Source organism: Biomphalaria glabrata, chromosome 7 (assembly GCF_947242115.1).
Source record: "Biomphalaria glabrata chromosome 7, xgBioGlab47.1, whole genome shotgun sequence".
Taxonomy (NCBI): domain Eukaryota; kingdom Metazoa; phylum Mollusca; class Gastropoda; family Planorbidae; genus Biomphalaria; species Biomphalaria glabrata.
The window spans coordinates 43,786,071-43,807,478 of NC_074717.1; the positions used below are offsets into that span (position 1 = coordinate 43,786,071).

General features: G+C 40.8%; 2 protein-coding genes across 2 annotated transcripts in view; one reads left to right on the forward strand and one right to left on the reverse strand.

Annotated features, from left to right (window-relative positions):
* LOC106051503 (protein disulfide-isomerase TMX3-like) overlaps window positions 1-21,408 on the forward strand; it is a 126,932-nt gene that overhangs the window by 63,823 nt on the left and 41,701 nt on the right. The window lies entirely within an intron of this gene.
* The window catches only part of LOC106060938 (fibrinogen C domain-containing protein 1-like), a 52,896-nt gene that overhangs the window by 27,419 nt on the left and 4,069 nt on the right, over window positions 1-21,408 (reverse strand). The window contains exon 2 of the mRNA XM_056034517.1: window positions 13,731-14,639. Coding sequence (XP_055890492.1) covers window positions 13,731-14,469 — 739 coding nt within the window. The 5' untranslated portion in view covers window positions 14,470-14,639. The remainder of the gene's footprint in view (window positions 1-13,730; window positions 14,640-21,408) is intronic.

Here is a 21,408-nt window from a genome sequence, read left to right on the forward strand (position 1 = left end):
CCGCAGTATAGTAGAGTTCCGCCATCCACTGATGAATGTAAGGTCCGCAGTATAGTATAGTTCCGCCATCCACTGATGAATGTAAGGTCCGCAGTATAGTATAGTTCCGCCATCCACTGATGAATGTAAGGTCCGCAGTATAGTATAGTTCCGCCATCCACTGATGAATGTAAGATCCGCAGTATAGTATAGTTCCGCCATCCACTGATGAATGTAAGATCCGCAGTATAGTATAGTTCCGCCATCCACTGATGAATGTAAGATCCGCAGTATAGTATAGTTCCGCCATCCACTGATGAATGTAAGATCCGCAGTATAGTATAGTTCCGCCATCCACTGATGAATGTAAGCGCGACATGAAACTCTTCAAGATGGACACCAATTTTTAAGAGAGAAAAAATCACAGGACAGGCCACATGGAAGGCAAGCATAAAGGAGAAAGGGGGGTGGGGTGGTCGAGGACAGCAGAATGTTAACACACCAGAAGTCGGAAACAGGCTGAAAACACTGGCGCTTACAAATGCGTACCACGTGTCCGATGACGGATTGGTCTCTTGTCACATGAGAGGTTGCTAAAGGAAAAGATGATCTTTCGAGACGAAGAGTTCCACAGATCCCTTTTGCTCTTCATTTCGCGTGTTTAAATGTTTGGCCACTGATTGACTTCTCGCTATGAGATCCACACACACTACGGTATGTCTGTTGGTCCGTAAACCCATTTCCTCGGGTCTTGTGTCACTTTAAGTTCCGGCTGACTTTCAGGAGCTGTTTAACCCTTGACCTCCACTTCTCGCCTAGTTCGTCTTCATTATTTCATTAACCTTCCTGCCCCAGCACCAGGCTCACCGTAATTCAATAACGTCACGTGGTTCAACCAAGGGGCCGCAAACGTTTCCTTGGCTCAATACTGCTCATCATTCGTGCAAACATCTGGCCAGGCTCAATAGACTGATTTTTCATACAGTGTATGGCTTAAACAGTATCTTAAGAACCTGGCCATAATTAGCGATATCACATAATGTTATGTACTGGTTACGATCTTGCCATTCAAACAGGTAATTGTAATGTTTTGGTTACATTCTATTCAAACACATGTAAGTCTAATTTGTTGGTTACATATGCGAGTGGATTTTTATACCCCAGTTTCTCAAAAGGAGACATTATTAACATAAATAAGTTCATACTCTTGCTACTGTCAGGGTCAAAGTTCGATTTTAAGGAGACGAAACTAATTGCGGTCTCTTTAACCAAGCCCAATCGTTATGCTAGGCCTGACTAATTATCTGAAACGTCACAACTTGTGGGCAATTCAGACCAATAGCTCGTTGCCACGTCACTGGTCCGACTTTACGACCTGTGACGTGGCTACGAGCTATTGGTCTAAATTGCCCACAGGCTGCTCTAACAGTGTCTCTTCGCTACTATCTAAACAGCGTATTTTATTCGTTCAATAGTCGTTTCATCCTCTGAGCGAAGGTTGTGTAACTCTGCTTTCTTGTTGGTTTAATTTTTCGATCACTTGGTGAGGTGATGCTACACTGTCTCTATAGTCATGGACAGCGAACGTTGATAAGGCTCAGGTTTCGAGTGGAACATATAGTAACAAACTTATCTCCCCCTTTTTTTTTTGCTTGTAAATCAAACCTGCGACGATTTTTACACGATTTAATAAATGTCAAAAAAGAAAAAAAAAAGCATATAGTCGCTATTCTGGCCAAATGTTACCTTGTCTTGAATTCCATTCTCTCTTCTATAATGTTTAGCTTGAGGCTCGAGATCCAGAAAGTAACCTTTCACAGTGTTTAGAGCTAATCACTTATACTGAGACTGATATTGTATTTTGATAGACAGCCTTTCAGAATTGCTCTGCTTTCTCGAAAGGGCAACCTGATGTGGCCTTCAACTCCCCCCCCCCCACCCCACTTACACGGTGGGCCTCTCGTGCACAATGAGAAGGTGAGGGAAGTTGGGTAACCAACTCCCCGAAGGCGCCCGGTGAAGTAGAGTGCAAACATTTCCTTGTCAGATGATGATGTTGTTATGTCTCGTGACGTCACATCAGGGTGAACCTGAACACAACTTTCTGTTGGCAGAGGTCAAACTTGGTCGATCTGTATTGGCTCAGATAAGCAAAAGAGGAAGTCTAGCCAATATGAAGTACAACTACAAGATCATGTACACAAGTCTAGCCGATATCTAGTCCAATACAAGACCAGGCAAACACGAATAGCCCATACATAGTACAAATGCAAAATCACATGCACATGTCTAGCCCTAGGGTCGATCCTAACTATTGCGGGGCCCTATGCGAAACGGATTGCGCGGGGCCCAGTCTGGGCGGGGATAAGCATAATGTCAAAATTAAGATTTTGTATAGAAAATACATTCGTCTTTATAATAAATGTGTATTAAATGAAAGCTGAAAATGACGTTGTTGTTTTTTTATCGCGCGTAGGATTGGCACCTAAAAACGACAGTTTTGTCTAATTTTTCAGGAGATTTCCAGGACTTTTTCGTACATTTTGCAATTTCAGGAGATTTCCAGGAGGTCCTGGAGAATCAGGAATCCGCGGAAACCCTTTTTATTATATATAGACTTATATGATAATGGTTTAATTTAAAAAAAAATTACACCTAGAATTAGCTCGGGGCCTATAAAAGTGCGGGGTCCACTGCGGCCGCATAGGTTGCAGTGGCATAAGGCCGGCCCTGTCTAGCCCATGTGTAGTACTTATATAAGATCACGTCCACAGTCTAGCACATACGCAGTACAAATACAAGATTGAATTTTGAACCGAGATATAATGCCTGGAAACCTTTGACCTGTACCAACTGCCTTTAGAAACAAATGGGATGAAAAAACAACAACGACAAACGTACGCGTAACCGGGTATGCCCTTTAAACGACCGATACATTCGGCTGACCAAATTTTGGGAGGGGGGAGTGAAGGTGAAAGAAGTACTACCGTACTGTCACCATTGAAAGACGGTTATGCAGGTATCTTTTGGACTGTCGAAATGAGGGAGAAGGCTTGAATAGAATGGAGGTCTTAGACATGGACTCCTTCATTTCCGAGGGAGGTGCATGACGTCTGCAAGGGCATGACCCAATGACCTCGTTGTCTGTGGTAGGGAAAAGGTCGTTGTGCTGGTCCTCTTGACCTCCTTGTAACCCCCAAGTAAGGGAAATACACCTTCCCAATACAATGTCTCAAGAAGATGCTTCATTTCAAGAAGATGCTTCATTTCAAGAAGATGCTTCATTTCAAGAAGATGCTTCATTTCAAGAAGATGCTTCATTTTAAGAAGAAAAAAAAATTACCCCCCCCCCCCATTTTCAATGTTCCTAGACATGAAAGAACAAACCCACTTGAATTTATTCTGCACTATAAATATCTTTGATACTAAAAAGAGGTGCAATAAATTCCACAGGTAATTACATCTGTTCAAGGTGTCTCGTAAGTACTTCCGCTCCTGCAGTGTCACTGGGGGGGGGGGCGAGGTGATGAGTGGTTAAGCGCTTGGCTACCAGACCTGGAGCCACGGGTTAGAATCTTGGTAAAGGCTGGGATTATTAATTTCGGAATTTTTAGGGCGCCACCCAACTCTAATAGTTACCTGACCTAAATAGGGAAAAGTAAAGGTTGATAGATGCGCTGGTCACATGACACATTGCTCGTTAACCGTTGGCCAAAGAAACAGGTGACCTTACCATCATCTGCCTTTTTAAAGATCGTAAGGTGGCTGAGTGGTTAAGCGCTTGGCTTCCGAACCAGGGGCCATGGGTTAGAATCTTGGTAAAGGCTGGGATTTTTTATTTCGGGATTTTTTTAGGGGCGCCCTTGAGTCCACCCAACTCTATTAGTTTCATGACTTTAGTTGGGGGAAAGTAAAGGTTGATAGATGTGCAGGCAACATGACACCCTGCTGGTTGGTCCAAAGAAACAGATGACCTTAACATCATCTAACCTATAGATCGCAAGGTCTGAAAGGGGGAACTTTATACTAGAGTGTTTTGACAATGTTTTTACATGAAGACTGTATGTCAATATAGAGTCACAGAAGATTTATTTATGGCGTTCTCTAGCCTGGCACGCTTACCTATCTATGAGTCATCTTAGAAGCCACACAAACTAGAAAGACCTGGTAGACTTCTTAAACGAATTGGTTGCAGAAAAAAAAAACACAAGAAAAACATAAAGAATACTTAAAAAAAAAACAAGCTTATATTAAGTTGTAATTGTATCAATTTGTTTGGATCGGTCCTGCAATTATATGTATGATTGACCTAGAAATATAAATCTGTGCGATTAATACTATTTTCGCTAATTGTTTTTGTTTAGCATTTAGCTTTCTCAATGCGCTATGATCCTATCACTTGCCTGGACCAGTTGTTAAAGGGGGAGGGAAGAAGAGGGTATCTTTGTGAATGTTTACATGATCGCTTTCTAAATGCGTAAAATAAATGTTCACTCAGGGCTCAATATTCCTCAATGGGACTACTTTAACTTATTCCACCACATGTCAAGTACGATTTCTTGTTCGAGATACCAAACAAAATAATTAATTACCAATAGCTAATAAACTAATTGGTTATTTTCTTTTTATTGATTCTTTCTTGTCTTGTCAGGTAAAAGAAATAATTGTGAGAAATTTCAGATTAATCCGAGTTTGGGTGTGGCAGAAATAACGTGTACAAACTTTGTACCAGACAGAGTGAGTTGATTTAAGCTTTGTAACCATCTATTTTTTTCTAGCTTGTAGTGTTACTGATTGACTTTCTGACAGATAACAGGACAACATTAGCACTAGAAGCAACCACGCTTTTAAATCGTTCTTTTTCGATAGAGAATTACAATTTCTTTACGACCGTCCTAAACTGTGCTTCAAAAAAACATACTCAGATGCCTCTTTCCTCGATTTGTGTTATTTCTAGATACTATAAATAGCGTTACAAATAGATATTTGAACGTGTAACAAGCACAAATCTATTTCAGCTCATTTCTTTGGAGTCACTTTGATGGTCTCGATAGTGTCTATGTTCCATCTGTTACAAACTCAACTATTTTGTCCCAGTCTGTCACGTAGCACTGCTTAGTTTCAATTAAGTATATTAATATAATTATTAAACACATGGTTAAAAAAGCTTATATAGATCTTCACTCTAATAATGCGCTGACATTTTCCGTTGGATTAGTTTAATAACGCCCAACAGCGCTAACTGCCTGTTGTTAGACATGAAACAAGTTTCTTTTTGCATTAATCTGGCACACTGGACTCCTTCCCGTTCCATAGTTTCATCTTCTCTTGTGACACTTTGCAGTCAATGGGGTGAAGAGAGACAAATAAAAGGCACAACATAGCTTGAGAAGCACCGATGTGCCGACAAAATCAAACTAAAAATTAACCAACCCCCTTTACTTTTTCTATTAATGTCACGTCCACTAAAGAACAGGGGTGGGCGCAGCAGTTGCCGGGAGTCAACGCCCTTGAGTCTGCAGGCTTATTAAGCGTAACATAACCATCAACTAGCCCAGAGAAAATTAAGATATTTTGTCTTCTGGTTCTTGGCACTCTCCTCGTATAGATTTTTTCTAGAGCTTAAAGAACCCTGACTGGAGCCAGCCTACCAGCTCACACAATACAGGAGACCCCCTTAGTCCGTTGTGATTTTTCTAATGGCGTTACTCTAATCAAATGTGAATATTCGTTTGTTATGAATCTCACTGCTCTGTTTTGCGCCGTTTTTTTAGTTTCTTTATGTTTCCTTGAGTTGAGGGGGTCCCAAACAGAGGATCATTTCTTTAACTAAATTAGTAAGATTACTGCCCATCCTTCCCACCTCTAAATAACTGCCAGGTCTTTGATACGTCGATAGGGTTAGCGCTACTGATAGGGCTACTGATGTTGATAGGGCTACTGATGTTGATAGGGCTACTGATGTTGATAGGGCTACTGATGTTGATAGGGCTACTGATGTTGGTAGGGCTACTGATGTTGATAGGGCTACTGAAGTTGATAGGGCTACTGATGTTGATAGGGCTACTGAAGTTGATAGGGCTACTGAAGTTGATAGGGCTACTGATGTTGATAGGGCTACTGATGTTGATAGGGCTACTGAAGTTGATAGGGCTACTGATGTTGATAAGGCTACTGAAGTTGATAGGGCTACTGATGTTGATAAGGCTACTGATGTTGATAAGGCTACTGAAGTTGATAAGGCTACTGAAGTTGATAAGGCTACTGATGTTGATAAGGCTACTGATGTTGATAAGGCTACATTTTTTTGTGCAGACACAAGCACGTACATACATATGCGCGCGCAGAAGTATGTTAGCCTATGAGTAATCAGCTGTGGAAAATAGACTGTCGACATGTATTTTAATGTCCGTCAATAAACCGTGTTACAGACCTGAATGTTTTTTCCATTACTTTTGTATTTGTTTATGAATGTTCTCCCCCCCCCCCCCTTTTTTTTTTCTCTCTCATTTCTCCGACCACGCCCTCATCACTTTCGCTTGCAGCATGCTCCCCCTGTTGTAACAGGCCATCTCTTCCTGCGTCTAAACTTCCACGCTGGAAGACGTTTATGTAACTAAGTGGTTTGCCTTGTTTACCTGATGGTAAGGAAGTGATCGCAAGACTGCTCAGTGAAAATGTCGCCACGTTTCTACACTACACTGTCAAGTCTCTGAGCGTCAACTCCACAGGTTGTTGTCTTTAAGTGTAGTAATCAAACTTGTCACTAAGTGGGTGACTGGTCTCCAAGCACAGAAACTTATTTTTTTAGTTCTCTGAACTTGAATATATTGAAGTCTAAGCCTGGTAGTCGGTTGGGAGCTGTCCAGGTTTCTCGATTAGTTTGGGAAAATAAATTTGTTTACCTATGGCATACGGTCATCCTCCACCCCCCCACGGGATATGTGCCCTGCCCAGTGTGGCTGTCGTACTATAATCACTTAAGCAGTCTGTACTGTGAGCTGAAAGGTTGTCGGCGCAACAGAGGTGCCCCTGGAAAACGTTTTAAAGACCAGCTTAGACGCCAGCTTGCTTTAACTGACATAGAGGAGAGCACCTGGCAGCAGGCGGCTGCCAAACCAGACGGCTGGAGATCTATTACAAGGGCTGCGGGATACACCTTTGAGACCAAAAGGAAATCTACAGCCGGGGACAAATGCAGACGGCGGAAGGAGAACCTAAACCGACCACCTGCAGACAATGGTTATGTCTGTGTTAAATGTGGCAAGATATGTAGGTCACAGCTGAGGCTGCGTAGCCACATGAAATACTGCACTCCTCCTTAATCTATGTCCTCGAAGACAAGCATTATTGTTATTATCACTAATGCAGGGGAAAAAATAGAGGCAGTCCTTTATAGAAAGAATTAATGAAGTAGAAATAGTTTCACTGAATCTGTTTAACTAATCTCTTCCACTGGTATTCTAGTAATGGCTGACTGAATTGTACACTTCATTCAGAGAAAACATGGAACGGACCTGCGCTTTTCTTTTCTTGAGAATCTCTACAGAAAAACAAGATGGATCCAACCGGAAGAACCAATACTTTTAAAAAAACAACATTTGGACTCGTCCCATGGGACTGCCTTAAGTCTACCGCTTACAAACAACGTGTAGATGAAGACACAATGTCTAGGATAATTAAGACTTGGACATCGCTTGCTTACATTACGACTCTATGAGCACACGATTTTTTTCGCATCGGTGTGAAGTCGACCTTCGAGTTGGTTCATGGCATGATGAATGCGTTTCTCTTAAAGTACATCTTGATAAAAATGGCGAAGCGGAGTGCGAATGCTGACATGAATGGTAATCAGTGAATGTAAGATGACGTCAGAGACAGCAGAAGATCGCCGTTGTTGTTTGGGGGATTAGGTTTTGAAAAGTATTTATCTTTATGCTCAGGGCCGGCTTTAAGCATAGGCGGCAGACGCGTAGGGCCTCCGATTGGTAGATGCCTCCCACAGGAAACAAAACATTTTTAGAGAAGAAATAGCTAAACTTTTCCTCAATACTATTGTTGGGGTACACTAGATTTTTTATAAAATGCGTAATTCTATTTTTTTTCGCCGTTTAAAAAAAAATTATCATAGTTCATTTGGGGCCTCCAAAATTTACTCTGCCTAGGGCCTCTAATTATCAAAGGCCGGCCCTGTTATGCTTCATTGATGGATTTTTCATTTTTATTTTAGGAAATGTAGGAAATGATAAAAACGATTCCCACCAGATTAGATGACGTTGATTCTAGTTCTGCGAAATGAGCTTATAAATGTAGACCACCTAGTTTTTAACATAACCTTTAGAATTACAAAGATGCTGCGATTTATTATCAAACTTTTGATTGATACTCACCCACAACGTGATGCCAATTGAAACTATGGGAAAGAACTTTTTAATTCTATAATTTCCCTTACCTTATTCACACACACACACACACACGCACACACACACCAACTAAAGACGTAACAGGTAGTCGAGTGAGGAATGAACAAAAAGCAAGACTGCATATCTTGTTCCTGCTATCATCACTGCACAGGCCGCAAACATTTCGTCTAGTCTACACTGTAACAAAAGACTCCGCAAAACATGGTTGCTCCCCTCACACGTGATAAGGCGCTGATATTTGTGTGACCTCTTGCGTAAGTCTAATTAGATCTAGATCTCCGGGTGATCACCTTGCCGCTAGGCACCAGCCAGGAGTATCAACATAATTGGCATTCTCAGAAGGCAGGCTGGGAATGCCGGCAATGCGGAAATGACGTCCGAATCGAAATCTGTCATTTGTTATCCTTTAGAATAAAGACACTTCAAAACAGTTTAAAAACAAACAAAACAAACAACATCAACAACAAACAAACAAAATGTGGAAGTGTCTTTATTCTAAATTTGTGTAATGCTTCGCTAAAATAGGTTTGGAATTAGCTTCCCATTGAACTAAGACAAGCAATATCCTTTTTTACATTCGTATTTAGGTCTTGTGTTGTAATAGCGCCTTGAGCTATATAAATATACATTATGATTATTATTATTATGTTTGAAACGAACGAGTAGTCATTCTCTGGCGCTGCCAGGGTCGAGTTTCGCTAAAGAGAAAAAAAATTCATCGTAGTCCCTTATAATTATTATTGTTGTTTTAATTATTATTATTATTATGTGAAGGTTGAAATGGAAAAATAAAAATCAAATTGAACAGATCTAATCATCTTGAAAGTTTGAGTAACAAAGGGAGATCATTAGGCCTACGTCTGGAAGGAGAGCAAATACTTAAATCCCAACATGAAATTCAAATGTAAATTGCGCTGGTCACTTGAAATCAAAGGCTTAATATGCCGTATCACTTATATTTGCCCTGTAGCTGTACGATTATCTCGAATTCATATTGTCATCAATTGGGTAACTTCTTACTAACACTGCGAAAATCTCTACTGAGAGAGGACACTTTGAGGCACATACATAACTTTACAACAAAATCATTTGCCTTTTACATTTCATTTTAATTTGGCAGCTCTTAATTTTAAACATGGCGCCCGAGAGTTTTGTTTTTATTGTCTTGTTTTTCTCTTTTTTTTCCCCTCTGCCATGATTCTGTAAGGCCTGCTCTATCACCGCTATACTACTCTACATCTCCATTACCTGCTGGCTTCCTGCTTTTAACTTCTCAAAAAATATGTATTTAGATTCTTATCGGGTCAACGGCTTATAATGCCGAGATTAAAGTGGAAGCTTGATTTGAGAGCAGTCCCATGCCTCTGGTTAGGATACAATGATCCAATTACGTTGTTTTTAGTTCCGTTTAATAGCGCATGTAAACACGCGCACGTTTCTTCTGTGTGTGTTTGTGTGTGTGTGTGTGTGTGTGGCTGAGAAGTGGATGTGGCTGTGTGGTACTCCCAGACTTCCAATCTAATTGTTTACCCACGTGTGGAAAGTGGTCGAGACGCTGTATCTCTCAAGACATCAACGTTGTGACTGGTGTCTTCGCTTCATGGCTTTACGGGAGACAGGTGATGCCATTAACTAGGTAGACCCTTCACTTAGACAAAAAACAGTTGGCGCTCCTTTAAACATGGTTGCGGCACAAGGTAAATGAGTTTCAATTCAAACTAGGCTGAACTAACATTCCCACTAATTGTAGTTTTAGTTTATCTTATTGCATATACATCCTCATTTATAAAAGCTTTTTTTTGTGTGTGTGTTCTCAAGCCTGTATCCGCCCTTAGAATTTATCTTTCTCCTTCGTGTGGGTGTGCGTCTGTGTGTGCGTCAGCGAGATGAAGCTCTGCGACAATGACCGGCCTTAACATTTGCCATCGTGCTACATGACATTTGAGTTGACACTCTGACCCTTGGTACCAAGAGTGTGAGTGGTCAATTTAGTGTCCGCACTTGAGTTCCTTTTTAATGACAGATGTCTCGTCTCGGTTTAGTAGTTACACCCTGCATCGAGCCCGGTTGATTTACATTCGTCAAGGGTTGGGAACTTCACGAGAGGATTAACATCAGTGTGATGATGGGGGATCAGAGCGCAAAGTACAACTTAAACGTAACATAAAGTGTACTTAACGAAAGATTTAAAAAGCACAATGGTGAAACAAATTTCCTCACGGATAATAAAGAGTATTATTATTATGTTAGATAGTCTTATTATTATTATTATTAAAAAACAAAAGGATCTTTTTTTTTAATGAAAATACCAAACGCCAAAGACACAGACTTCTTTCAGGACCCTGTTTTTTTCAATTCAAATAAAGACATATTTTTTTAAAGTGCTTGTTCGTAGAACGATCTTATTGATTTCATTCTCATTTTAACTAGTACTCAAAAGGTCGGCTCCCATGTTGTTGTCATATAGACCAATGACCAGTCACGTCCTGGTGTTTGTATCAAGCCAGACGAGCACCAAACTAGCCCATATCGTGATACACGGCTGCTGGATCAATACTCTGCCAGTATTTGATAGGCCGAAACATTAACACTGGGATGTACAGTAGATATGTCTAGTAGTAGATGTAAACATGACGCTGTTTTAAACTAGAATTCTAATGCTCCCAAAGATAGCCCAAGAAAGTGTAGCACTTATCAAGTATGGGTGAAAATTCGTAAATGAGTCTTACTGCAAAGTCCATTGCTGCATTGTTAGAATGTACGCTCGATATTGGTGGGTAATTAGCCATGCGTCTAAGCTTTATCTAAAAGTGCATACGTCTAAAATCAAAACATTGTATGAGTTAAGTGTTGACAAATACTTAATAACAAAATGGTTTTTGCTTTTAGGAATACAGAAAGCTTTTCAGATTTGTTTTGTTAATAAAGTTGTTTTTTTTTTTAGGACTCGCCCCCCCCCTTCTCTCTCTCTCTCTCTGTCACCTTTGAGCCCAATGCTCACCATAGCGTGCTATCTAGTTACTCATCTCACTGTAAATGTCACACGTCACATGACCAGAGTGGCCTGACATCCGAAGCCCCATGTCATTTGTGGTGATGCCAGCCTGTGATATATACTGGCTCGTGTTCCACCACAAATAGGCGCCCCAGGTGTGGCGTGTGATGACGTGTACATGCACATCACTTTTGTATTCAAACAGGTTGGCCAGTCCATGGATTGAGTCATACGTAACCGTCGTGGTTCAAATCCAAACTCTCTGTATCGTCGCTATGATGGATATATCATCTTGTGCTCACTTACCCCAGGGTACGCTGTTCTGCCTCATCGTGGCACCTGGGTGGAAACGGCTACTTGAGGGGGTAGCTAGGCTAAATGAATGGCGAAACATAACTCCCGTGGGGATGCCCACGGGTAGACTAGAGTCCACCTCTTGCACGGGCGGGGTTGTAAAAAAAGTCCCCACAAACCTGTCACACATCCATGCGCTGTTCATCAAAGGGACCGTTACATAAATGACGAGTCCCCCACGGTTAGCTTGGTATAGCGAAGGAAAATGGCGGAGGCTCCCGGTGTCCTCGGCCTTCGGCCATGTGCAGCCAAGCATGCGTCGGGGGCCAAAGGCATTGGAAACAGCAATGCTTTACATAGGCACTGACTCGGGTCTCTCTCAAACAGAACTGTGTTCTCACAGGGTTTTTTTTTTTTTACTGTTTGGCGTCCAAACAGGTTTTTTTTTCAAACTTAGGGCTCGAAGAGCCTTCGGCTCAGCACTTGGACATCAACAAGGTTCAAGGTGCTCACTTACCGAAGACGGGGCTCCCCACTCTTACTAGCCAAAGTTTCACTCTTTTGATATTTGATAACGTGTATTAGGAGGCGCGGTGGCTGACTGGCAAAGCGTTTTGCTTCCGAACCAAGGGGTTCGAATCCTGGCAAAGACTGGGATTTCTAATTTCGGGATCTTTAGGGCGCACCTGAGTCCACCCAGCTCTAATGGGTACCTGACATTAGTTGGGGGGGAAAAGTGAAGGATGTTCGTTGTGCTGGCCACATGACACTCTCGTTAACCGTGGGCCACAGAAATATCTGCCCCATCTATCGCAAGGTCTTAAAAACATAACGTTCACGTGTACTAACTCCATACGTGATCAACCCAGACTTGGCCCTATAGATCTACCCAGTTTACTATTTGATGTGTGGGAAGCACACAGAACAACAAGAAACATTGGATGACTGCCTGGTCGAGTGGTATGCGCTTAGGGCTGTCGCCCGATGCTCTCGAGTTCGAATCCTGCCCGCCGCCATTCCGCAGGATGCTTGGGCTTGGACGTGATAATTTTCATTTCTGAAAAGTTCGAAACTTGTGAAAAAAAAAAGTTGTGTCTTTAAACCACAAAGTTCTAAATGACTAAAGAATAATGTGCAGAGTGATAGAGACGGCCGATCAGTTCGACAAAATATCTTATAGTCAGACCTTCCCTTTCCCTTTCCGAAAACAAATCTCTTGCAGACTGTATATCTGAGTACGTATACTAGAACATACATCGCTGATATGTTAGTTAAATGAATGCCTAGAACGAATGCTGGGGGGAAAAAAACACACCATTTCAAACAAAGCCAAATCTAACGTGTACTGATTTCTTGCAGAGCCCTGGCGGACATTCCTGGGCCTGTTGTGACAATGTTTTGCCGTCGAGGAATGCAGGTAGCCGAGTGGGCCAGGTGTTTGGGTGACAGAGATAAACATCGAGCCTAACCATGTCACATCACTTTCACTCAGCCCAAACTAAGAGTTGTTTCTTTTCGTCCCGTCTGGCAGGGGCGGAGAACGTGTTCTGTCGGGTCTTGCATTTAGTTTTCCTGTTCTCTCTAGAAAACAACAAAACCGGAAATATTAGGCGCTTTTCTTGTGAGGGACCCCAGTATTCACACGCGTGCACCGTGGCACGCCCTCCCCCCCACCCCCAAAACCATGTCCCGTTCTGCTAACGCCGTAAGTACATGTCGCAGAGTGTGAAACATGAATGAAGATATTGCCTTGCACTTAGTACACAACCTAATTGCAAACTAAGCAGCTCGCTTACGGTCCTTTAGCTTTAGTGTTTATTTTAATAAAGCTGTGACTTTGAAATTTTTCATACTTTGACTATTTATAATACTTCCATTTAATTGACTAAAAGATTCTCGGTCCTTGTTTAATTGCCAAATAATTGTTGATAGACAGACGCCTTTGGTGGCTTGCTGGTTGATACATTCGTTAACGTCAGGCTTGGATGTTTCGTCCTCATCGTAATAAATCTTTAATGTAATAAAAAAAAAGAACTTACCTTTAAATTTTTGACTGCTGTCTGTAATCCCTGGACATGACCTCATGTCTGTGCTACTTTCAACGGCGTACTTTTTGACGGTCTTCTTGGCGTCTCCAGTGGGCAGTTTGTTGCTCAGCACGTTGTTCACCTCCACCACGTCCAGGAGGACGTTGGACAGTTTCTTGTTCAGGGATTTGTTGATCTTTCTCTGGTGCTGCAGCTTTCTCTCCATCATCATCATGGTGCGGAAGACGCTGCTAAAGTTGGCCTTGTAAGCCTCCAGGGTCTTCTCGGCACTGTTGAGCAGAAGCTCGTGGCGGGTCAACGTGGCGTTAAGCTCCCTATTCCGAAGCATCTCCTCCAAGAGCTTCGCCTCCATGTCTTTTATCAGGGAGCTTGTGTTGACCACATCCTCGCTGCTGCCTCTGGATCTGGAGGATTTTGTCCCGAATTTCGAGTCTCCGGGGACGAATTGAGCATTGGCCTTTTGGAATTCTGGGCTTTGGTCTTTGTGGTCGCGAGAGTCTGTTTGCCTGGACTGGTGCTCCACCCAGTCGGACTGGGCGTGGTCGTTGAAGGTGGGGCACTTGGAGACGTCAAACTCGTTCACCACCACAGTGTATGAGCAAAGTGACGTGTGAGCAGTGGCGGAGACTGTGGGGCTCTGGGGCGTCACGCGGTTGCACGTGGCTACGAGAAGAGTCAATGAAATGCAAATGCAGCTCCGTAGGTGTTTCCATTGTGTAGACAGTGACATTGTTGAAGACAGTATTTTCAAACCAATACTTGGGGGTCTAAGTGGATGCTGCTTCTATGGAAGTATCTTACCGAGTGTTTTCAAGATGGCTGCACTAAATATTGTTGACTCAATATTACCGGACTAGGAAACTGTCCAATGATTCATTCAGCGACACTTTGATTTATGATCTGTTGAATAGTTCAGATAATTGAAAATATATTTCTTACCACACACGACACATAAATGTTAAACAGTATCAATACATGTTATACTCATGAGTCTTGTTTCAATCTCAACGTAATTCTATGAACTACTGACGTGGGATGTTTACTCGTAAAATATTGATGTGTATTTGTAACTATCTAGTTTTGTGTATTTGTAACTATCCAGTTTGTGTATTTGTAACTATCCAGTTTGTGTATTTGTAACTATCCAGTTTGTGTATTTGCAACTATCTAGTTTGTGTATTTATAACTGTCCAGTTTGTGTATTTGCAACTATCTAGTTTGTGTATTTATAACTATCTAGTTTGTGTATTTATAACTATCTAGTTTGTGTATTTATAACTATCTAGTTTGTGTATTTGTAACTATCCAGTTTGTAAGTACTTCTGTTACAATTATAGGTTCTAAAATATTGTGTTTCTTTCAATGTGTAAACACGACAATAAAACCCTATGACAAGCAATGAATGCTTGCAATATTCTTTCTTTGTTAACCTTAGCACAGGGAGAACAAAGAATACTCAATGGAATGCTGTTACAGACAATTGATAAACTGAAGTTTGAATATTACTAATAGTCTTCAAATTGTTGACTAAGGATTATATCTTAATTCTAGAATTGAAAGAAATTAGTTGAGTCAGAAAAGTTGTGCATATTTTGTGGCTGATAACATGGTCATGGATAATTTTTCATCAGGGCTAGCAGTAGATGATGTCTGTGGAAACCAAAATAGACATCACAACGTAGTCCAACAGACACAAACATCAAATACTACATGCGTAAAATAGTCAAACTAGGAGGTTATTTCTACCTGACTTCTGCATCCTTGAGTCCTCAGTATTTGACTTACTGACGTGTCTTTGTGGGTTGTGTCTGTTAAAATTGTGTTTTAATTTGTTTCATAATACTTTTTTTCTCCCCCTTTTACTAGAAGTCTGGTTGATTTTTTTTATTGCTAATGATCTGTTATCATTGGAGGTTTATCTATTTTGTTTTTCCTGTTCAGCTGAAAAGAAAACGTGTTGGATGCTTGCAGGAAGATGGATCTACAAATCTAAACATGCTGTTCTTGTACTACGTGTAGAGTTTAAAACGAACTTTTTAAGATTTATTGCTTTCAGTTAATTGCTTTCTTTTTTTAAAAATATTTTTATTAACTAGCTTGGAGAATATTTCCGGTGGAGTTTAAACATGCGTCACGCGCAGACCGCGCAAACATTTGTGGTTCCTATGTATTTCTCTTGATGCATCAAAACTATCGGCCTGGCACAACCGGGTTTGGGGGCTTTACATATTAACTCTTCGTGCTTTTTACATTGGAAGCTTTTAGTGGGTAGCCTTGTTTCATTCCGTGCTGGGAACGACATGGCCTACATTGTGCTGATGTGTAGTAAAATGTCTAATCGAAATCATTTAGTGTTTTTTTAGCGGCTCCCGAAAGGGGAAAGACGCTATTAGTTTTGTGTGTCTGTCTGTCCGTCTGTCCCGTTTAGATCTTAGAAAATGAAAATCGGATATCATGATATTTTAGATGATTCAAAGTTCTGATGCAACGGCAACTTTTTCTTTTCCGAAAGTGAATTATCTAGTTTTTAAAATAATATATGCAAGCAGATTTTTCAAAAAATTACACCACTTTTCAATGAAAAACTTCAGGGGGAGTAAGTCTTATTAAAAAGTTCACAAGCTTCTTCATTACTAAATCAATCTTCATTCATAGATTCGCGCATTGGTACAAAAAAATTTCATCTAAGGTCACGATTGAAAAAGTATCAATGGATCATTATAAAAAAAGATTTTCCATTAATTAACTAACTCATGGAATAGAATACTGATTCGAATTTTGTTTTTAAAAATAATTTTAATACGAACATTGTTTCAATTGTAAGTTTAAAAAACAAAACAAAACAACTACTTTTTTACCGCGCAGCTTTCACACATCCTCATTAGTGTAGTGGTTAATGGTGTAAGTGGTTATTACATCTGCCTAACACGCAGAAGATCCTAGGTTCGAAACCCAGTTGAAACTTTTTTTTTTTAGTTAATAAATATTTCTACATTTTTTTTGTGAGTCACATCCTGTAAAATACATATGCATTTTTTTTAAATGATTTTTTTAAAGTATATTTTTTTTACAGCCTAATATGTTCTATCCTCTACCAAAGTCTAGATCTGTCCGTCTGTCTCTAGGTGGACCACCTCGGGGGCCGATTTTAAGTTTGTGTGTCCACACAAACTGTCTTTGTAACCTTGTTTACTCTGTGACTGGTAACTGTTTCATTTTGTGCTTGTTACTAGTTGCACCCAAGTTCTTTAAGTCATAATTAATTTGCACCCTTTTTTAGTCTATATCATGGAGCGAGTGTGTGTGTGTGTGTGTGTGTGTATTGGCTGGTGTCATTGGTTAGAAAGATTGATACCTAGGAATAGAAGAGGCCTGCTGGTGTCATTGGTTAGAAAGATTGATACCTAGGAATAGAAGAGGCCTGCTGGTGTCATTGGTTAGAAAGATTGATACCTAGGAATAGAAGAGGCCTGCTGGTGTAATTGGTTAGAAAGATTGATACCTAGGAATAGAAGAGGCCTGCTGGTGTCATTGGTTAGAAAGATTGATACCTAGGAATAGAAGAGGCCTGCTGGTGTAATTGTTTAGAAAGATTGATACCTAGGAATAGAAGAGGCCTGCTGGTGTAATTGGTTAGAAAGATTGATACCTAGGAATAGAAGAGACCTGCTGGTGTAATTGTTTAGAAAGATTGATACCTAGGAATAGAAGAGACCTGCTGGTGTAATTGGTTAGAAAGATTGATACCTAGGAATAGAAGAGGCCTGCTGGTGTAATTGGTTAGAAAGATTGATACCTAGGAATAGAAGAGGCCTGCTGGTGTTAAGAAAACGGAAACGGAAATAACGTGTGAATACCGTTGGGTGTGAACAAGTAGATGTTACCCCCGGGAGATACTCATTGGACACTTTGTAATTGAACTTGTTTTTCTACGCTGACAACCAAAGCTGCAAATAGTGGTCAACTATCAAGTGGTCAACTATGTAGTGGTCAACTATCTAGTGGTCAACTATCAAGTGGTCAACTATCTAGTGGTCAACTATCAAGTGGTCAACTATCTATGTTATTTTGTTTGAAAAAAGAGAATTACTAGCCTTAGTAAAAATTTCCGTATCAAGTTAATTAATACGTCTACAGGGGTAAGTTAGCTTACCTGTTATGAGCTAAAGGAAACATATACCCTAGTAACAGTCTATATTTAAAAGAAAAGGATTTGTCAATCTGATCTAATGTTTACAAATTTCAACTATCTAGTGGTCAACTATCAAGTGGTCAACTATCTAGTGGTCAACTATCAAGTGGTCAACTATCTATGTTATTTTGTTTGAAAAAAGAGAATTACTAGCCTTAGTAAAAATTTCCGTATCAAGTTAATTAAGACGTCTACAGGGGTAAGTTAGCTTACCTGTTATGAGCTAAAGGAAACATATACCCTAGTAACAGTCTATATTTAAAAGAAAAGGATTTGTCAATCTGATCTAATGTTTACAAATTTCAACTATCTAGTGGTCAACTATCAAGTGGTCAACTATCTAGTGGTCAACTATCAAGTGGTCAACTATCTATGTTATTTTGTTTGAAAAAAGAGAATTACTAGCCTTAGTAAAAATTTCCGTATCAAGTTAATTAAGACGTCTACAGGGGTAAGTTAGCTTACCTGTTATGAGCTAAAGGCAACATATACCCTAGTAACAGTCTATATTTAAAAGAAAAGGATTTGTCAATCTGATCTAATGTTTACAAACTGCTCACACTTTTTGTCTTGACCTTGAACTCGTTACTCACACTCATGACTTGGTATAGATGATTCAGCCACGGTGGCCGCCAAATCAGAGATCTCCCCCCTCCCGATACTGAGATTTCTTTGTCACCAGCTCTGTTCAGGCCAGCCACGTTCATTCATTCACTGCCATGGCACGCAGGTAAAAACCGCTTTGCCTTGAGCTGGGCGTGACGTCACTCCAGACGGTCATATGTTGACTCAGTGCAAGTTGCTGCCCCTGTGATGCAATGCTTCGTCTGCGGTATTTGTGTCAAGTAAAGCAGGCGGACCTAGGCCGAGTTGTTGGTGTATGAGGTCAATAAAATACAAACACATCTAACTTTTCACACCCCCCCCCCCCCCCAAGACCAAACCCTGTAACTAGATTCAATAAGTTTCTGGTGTTCTTCAGAAGTAAAGAATATCGCCTAAGCCTGAAGCGCGCATGCTGAGTGGTAAAGTTTGCTTCCCGGGTTCGAATGCTGGTCTTCTTCTTCTTCGTCATCGTTCTCATTGTTATGTTGGAGTGTTCATATGACTAGACCAATACATGAGATGAACTGCGCAGTGGTTTCCAAATCAGGGAGCTCTCCATATAGTTTTCTTTCTATTGGGGTGATTTGGGGCCAATGTCTTATACGGGCCTCTTGGTAGAGATAGCAGTTTTGGAGGACGTGGTCAGCATTTTCTGGTGATACTCCACATGGGCAGATTTCACTGGTTCATATTTTGAGCTTCCGGAACATGTGTTGTCGCATTCTGTTGTGTCCGGTCCTGAGTCGAAAGATTAGACGTTGGTCTTGTCGGGATAGCTTATAGTAAGCGTCATCTTTCTTGTGATTTGGATGAGAGCTCGTCCATTTCTCATTTATTTTATCTACAATTAATTTCTTCATTTCTTCTGGATCGAATGCTGGTGAAGGCTGGGATTTTTTTATATTTCAGGACCCTAAGTCCACCCAGCTCTAATAGTGGGGGGAAAGTAAAGGCGGTCGGTCGTTGTGCTGGCCTCGGTAACCGTAGGCCACAGAAACATAGGGCCTTTACATTATCTGCCCCATGGATCGCAAGGTCTGAACGGGAGAGTTTACGACAGGGGATATCAGCGGACGAGACACTTGAGAAGTTTGTATGAATACAGGTCGTTGTAACTTTGGAGCTGCACACAGCTGATCTAACTAAACCTATATAGGTGTAGTTTCTTAATGCAGAACTGGATTAAAACCTAACAGACCTGTTTTTATACAAAATGGACTTGCTTTAATTATATATACCGATATATATATATTATATTTATTAAAGTATATATATATATATACACACACATACAGCTATCAATTTCAATTTCGATGTATGTAGAATTATAGGATAATAATAATAAATGTCAAGAAAACATGACTCGCTTCAGAGCTATAACAAACCCATGTCCTTGTGTCTCTCAGTCTGAACTAACTTTCATTAGTGGTTCACCCCCCATTTATAAACTCCTCTACCATAGTCGCTTACTCATGGGTTTTATCAGAATTCATCAACCAGTACAGACACCCACACACAGTCGAAAACATTCAGCTATATGCAATGTTGAAGAAACCAAAAAAATAAAGCATATAATTGCAAGCAATACAGTCTAAATGTCAAGTATTTAGGATTGTACAAGATATATGTCACCAAGCTCTTGTATTCAGTGGTGTAGTCAGGCTGTATCGGAAAATTAGAGGTCCATGCGAAATTCTGTAGAGAGTGTTTCTAAGACTTGACAAAAGTCTCACATGTCGAGGAATCTATTGATGCTATGTGCACTCTGAAATCATCAACATGCTTTCGCGGACATTCTAACGCGACTGGACGCTATGTCCCTCTAACACCACGTGAAGCGTTTGGTTAAAGTTTGTTACATGTGATGTATTAGACTAGTGGGGCTCAATGAGTTAAAACCCCGGAAAATTGATATGATTAATTGTTTATCTAGTGAATAAAGAGTTTTTTTCGGGCAGAAAATTTGAGAAGAGCCATTCTCTCTTTTCGACCTTAGGTCAAACTACTTTCCTTTGGTGAAAGAACATTCGGCTTGATTCTTTTGTCAGCCGATTCTTTTGGTCAAGATATTTTGGTGATTGTGTATTATCTTATTTCATTCAAGTCACACAGGCTAAGATAACTATGTCGTGTTTCTGCCAAGAAGCTCAGAAACATATCACTACGCCGTGTGTCTAGTAGCTCAGAAATCTCTACGCCGTGTGCCTAGTAGCCCAGAAATCACTACGCCGTGTGACTAGTAGCTCAGAAATCACTACGCCGTGTGCGTAGTAGCTCAGAAATCACAACGCCGTGTGTCTAGTAAGACTCTAGTAGCTCAGAAATCACTACGCTGTAGCTCAGAAGCCACTACGCTGTGTGCCTAGTAGCTCAGAAATCACTACGCCGTGTGCCTAGTAGCTCAGAAATCACTACGCTGTGTGCCTAGTAGCTCAGAAATCACTACGCCGTGTGCCTAGTAGCTCAGAAATCACTACGCTGTGTGCCTAGTAGCTCAGAAATCACTACGCCGTGTGCCTAGTAGCTCAGAAATCACTACGCCCTGTGCCTAGTAGCTCAGAAATCACTACGCCGTGTGCCTAGTAGCTCAGAAATCACTACGCCGTGTGTCTAGTAGCTTTGACTTTTTATAATACGTTCAGTCCCTTTCATTAGCGGTCTATACCTGCTATGTACTTTTATTCCTAACACTGCAATGTGTTATTTCGTGAAACCCTATTTACATTTATCTAAAAAAAAAATGGTGAAAAAAGGTTGAGGGTGTGGGGGGGGGGTTAACTGTTTGAATAATTAGAAGCCTTTCTCAGGAGTTTCCTGTTCTTCCAGTTTTACAGAAACACACGTGGACATTGAGGTGTAAAGTTCAAAGAC